This window comes from Platichthys flesus, chromosome 24, assembly GCF_949316205.1.
Source record: "Platichthys flesus chromosome 24, fPlaFle2.1, whole genome shotgun sequence".
Classification (NCBI taxonomy): Eukaryota; Metazoa; Chordata; class Actinopteri; order Pleuronectiformes; family Pleuronectidae; genus Platichthys; species Platichthys flesus.
The window spans coordinates 9,646,629-9,650,452 of record NC_084968.1 but is presented as its reverse complement, the minus strand read 5'-3'; the positions used below and the strand labels follow the sequence as shown (position 1 = coordinate 9,650,452).

Genomic DNA, 3,824 nt, shown 5'->3' with positions numbered 1-3,824 from the left:
CAACAATTCTCTCATGTAATAGAAATATGAATAGTTATACAATTTAAATACAATACTAATGCATTAAAATTACATTTATATACAGTACTTGTGTAAATTACTACAAATTTAGAAATAATTTCAAGTTTAGATCTATTTCTTGGTCAATTCTGAAATTAATATGATTTATGAATTTATTTATATTAAATGGCCCATGTCCCAAACAAACATCAACATGGACAAGGTGACCCATACTGTAGTCGGCCACAAGGTGGTGAAGAAGATGATGGAAAATATTCATCTTGCCAAACAGAGACATATTTATTTTACTATTATCATACTGAAAGATTTGAGTGCAACTATAAAGTAGACACAGGTCGCCCTCTTGTGGTGAAAGAGGCTCAGTGCATGTGTGAAAAAAAAAATGTTTTTACCACTTGAATGAACGCCATGATTCACTGCACAGCCACGACCAGGTCATGTGAGAAACCCTCACTTCTCCAATGTGTGTTTTTCTGTCTGACCTGAGGACAACAGACACACACACACATACACACACACACACACACAGAGGCCAGCGCATGACAACACAAGACCCTGCTGTCATCATGTGATCCAACCAGAGCCAAGTTATGAAAGAAAGACTTTAATTATGCCTTGATGTGATATTTCTTAAAAATCTTATTTTTCCAGTGATTAATAGAATCCTGTAAAGTTCTCACTGACACATGACCTCTGCATTTAAACAGGACCTACTGAAAACACATGATATAAGTGGTCTGGAGGCAACATGACTGCAGCTGTTATCAGTTCGACTTTTATGATTCATTTATCAGGCCTTGCACACATTGCTCCAGGGGGAGAAAGTAAATAAATAATAGACCCGTGTGTTATATTAAAATTGCTTTATTGTTACAGGCTGAATTATGGACATGAGCCATCGGTGCAGATTGGCTGGTTAACACGAAACAGTGTCTCGTGTCGTGCAGGATTGTTATGGAGCTGCTTCACAATGATGGAGATTAGTGTGGGTTGAAGTCTTGTCAAGTTAAAGTCCAAATCCCAGAGACCATCTTGTCCCACTCGCATGTAGCTGCATACAATCGTTTGCAGGGCTTTGGGTTTTATTTGCCCAAAACGATGGAGGTGGTGGAGTTTCAATGGCAACACCCCAATTCCTGAAACCCCCTCCTCCATTATATTATCCAGAGAGAAATCTTCCAATAAATCAAAAAATGTTATAAATATATGCATGAAGCGACCATGAGAGATATGTTCTTTAAAAAAATTGTGTGAACCGACTCTTTAACAAGTGTTTGGCCACTTCTTGGATCCTGTTTTTTTGTGGGTGTGATTCTTTTAAGACCCTGAGGCTGCCACATGGTAACGGCTGTTCTCCCTCAGCTCGTTTGACTTAATATTTATGACTTCTGCTTTTTTTTCTTACTGCTGCTGCTGATTTAATTCACCTGCTCGTTTCTTCTCAGGATTGTTTGCAGTTGTCGGATCGGCCTTTTGTCAGGTCCCCACTTAGTCCCCCACTCATTGTGTCATTGGTATTCATGCAGCAAATCACTGTGGATCATTATTCTCCTACCAGAAAACTTGTTGAGGTATATGCAGTCAAATCCCACGAGACTTTGCCATGACTTGTTGTTAGTGGGAGGGGAAAGAAACTATATGGTGTCGTCTATATAAAAAATAAGATATGAACTTCACACTGCAGGTTACTGCTTCTTGAAAATCCTCTTTGCGTCCACTCCCTCGTAGTTGTAGCTCTGCGAGGAGGAGACGGAGGTTAGGATTAGTTCAGACACGTTAACAAATTGCACTGGAAGCGAGTTGAGAGGGACGAGCAACATGAGGAGGTACAGACCTGTACGAGCTCCCCTCCCACCACAGCTCGGGTGGTCGTCAGGACCTTGTTGTTGTCTTTCCTGGTGAATGTGCCCTTGAGCACATCGCCCTCCATCTCCCACATACCCTGGATCAAAAAACACAAAGGGTCGGTTGATGGGAGTTCTCTATGTTTGGCTGCCAAGTTTCACTGGCAGCAGCCTCTCCAGCTTCATCTACTCTCTCCACATGAGGGATGAATCCATTCACTGGGAAAAATAAGCCTTATTTTCCAGTTTCTGGCTGCATTGACTCTGTGAAAGGTTGTGAGGTCTGGCTCGGGACACTCACCGAGACCTCTGTGCCGTCGGCCAGGCTGTAGTCGAAGACGACGCCCAGGGTGAAGTCGATGTCCTTGGTGCGGAAGGTGCTGGACTCCTTGATGTGGAACTTGTCCCCGTTCTGCTCGATGGTGACCTTCAGGTTGTCGTGTTCCGCCAGCTTGCGCTTCATGACATTAATATCTTGTTATAGGGAAGAGGAAGAAGAAGAAAAAAAGGAATATGAGGATGAAGAGTTGCCATTATAGGTGAAAACTATAAGTGAGAAGTTTTCTTTTCTCCAGTTTGAGTCCAAGTCCAAGGAATACACTTCAGCCCAGCAGCAGTGACTGTTATGGGTGGTGCCATAGATGCCTTGAGCTTATCACTACACTTTGTAACATTCATACAGGGATCAAACTTCACTGGAACACACAGCTCAGTCAGACACACTGTCGTTAACTACAGGGGATCACAAGCCCAGACACATTTCGAAGAGCAGAGATTCCAACACAACTTTACAAACTGTGAACACACACACACACACACTCTCTCTCTCTCTCTGTCTCTCTCTCTCTCTCACACACCCACACACACAAACTCACCCATTTTCTCCATGAACTTGTCATAGTTCTCATTGCGGTCCACTTTCCAGGTTCCGTTGAATGTCATGGTTGCAGGCTGGCGTTGGGTCGAGGGGCGGCTGGTGGTGAGGCACAGGCAGACCGTGGGACAGTGAGTGGCCGCGGGGCCTCCATATATATACGGACCCCTCCCCTCTCCCCATCCCACACTCACACACACACACACACACCCCCTGATCGGCACACCCCACCCCTCCGCTCCCACCCCGAGCTGGCATGGAAGATGCCCTCCTTTATCTCGCTGATTATCTGTCTGCTGATGTGGCCATTTAAAGACTGTGGCAAAATGTAGGGCGATGGCTACGCGACCTCGAGGGTGCACTGATAAAAAACTGGAGGGCAACCCCCCCCCACACACACACACACACACACACACCCACACACACACACACACCCACACACACACACACACCCTGGTAAAATCTGGCACAGTCGAACACTGTCGCACTGTTCTGCAGGAGAGAAAAGAGGAGAAAAAAATAAAAGAGTGGGCTGTTTGCATGGATGCCCATGGCAGCCACTCGGCTGAGCCCCTCTCTGTCCCACAGTCTTTTCTTTGTCGCCCTGTTTGTGCCTGGCATGGAAATGGGTTGTGCAGGACTTTCTATGTGACGCTGACAACTTGAGCTGGCACGTTACAAAAGAGCAGTGACCCAGAAGAGAGTATACTTCACACTGGAAACATTCCATCTGTGCATAGAGAGCCATACTGGTGTGATTGTAGAGGTTTGTCACTGTGTGTGTGCGCGTTCCAACATGCGGAACATTCGTTGATTATTGTCTGCAATTTACACACTGTCCAACCTGTTCTGTACTTTTACAGTTTAATAATATTAAACATCTTTCCCATTAGTTATTGTGTGTAAAGTGCATGATGCAACATGTCTTTGGAATGTGCAGTAACATACATGTTAAAGGAAGGGAAGTTTTGTGTGTTTTTTATTTACACCTGCAGGGTGCAGTCATGTCAGCTCCACAAAGTCCATAATCTCACATGCCTCGCGCGGGGGTGGGGTGGGGTGGGGGGGGGGGGGGGGGTATTTCA

General features: G+C 45.1%; 1 protein-coding gene across 1 annotated transcript; it reads right to left on the bottom strand.

Annotated features, from left to right (window-relative positions):
* Positions 1–869: 869 nt before the first annotated feature.
* Positions 870–2,900, bottom strand: LOC133950353 (fatty acid-binding protein, intestinal-like). Its single transcript, XM_062384611.1, has 4 exons — positions 2,741–2,900; positions 2,167–2,339; positions 1,856–1,963; positions 870–1,757 (listed from the first exon to the last, which is right to left on the bottom strand). Exons 1-4 carry the CDS (start codon positions 2,805–2,807, stop codon positions 1,707–1,709), a joined length of 399 nt encoding a protein of 132 aa, XP_062240595.1. The 5' UTR covers positions 2,808–2,900; the 3' UTR covers positions 870–1,706.
* Positions 2,901–3,824: the final 924 nt, after the last annotated feature.

What these genes read in the sequence shown, in the direction of transcription:
- LOC133950353 (XM_062384611.1), bottom strand. Translation starts at nt 2,807, where the DNA reads ATGACATTCAACGGAACCTGGAAAGTGGACCGCAATGAGAACTATGAC. An exon ending in CAAGTTCATGGAGAAAATGG is followed by an intron (nt 2,340 to 2,740) that starts GTGAGTTTGTGT and finishes CCCTATAACAAG; the next exon opens with ATATTAATGTCATGAAGCGC. An exon ending in TGGGAGGGGAGCTCGTACAG is followed by an intron (nt 1,758 to 1,855) that starts GTCTGTACCTCC and finishes TCCTCCTCGCAG; the next exon opens with AGCTACAACTACGAGGGAGT.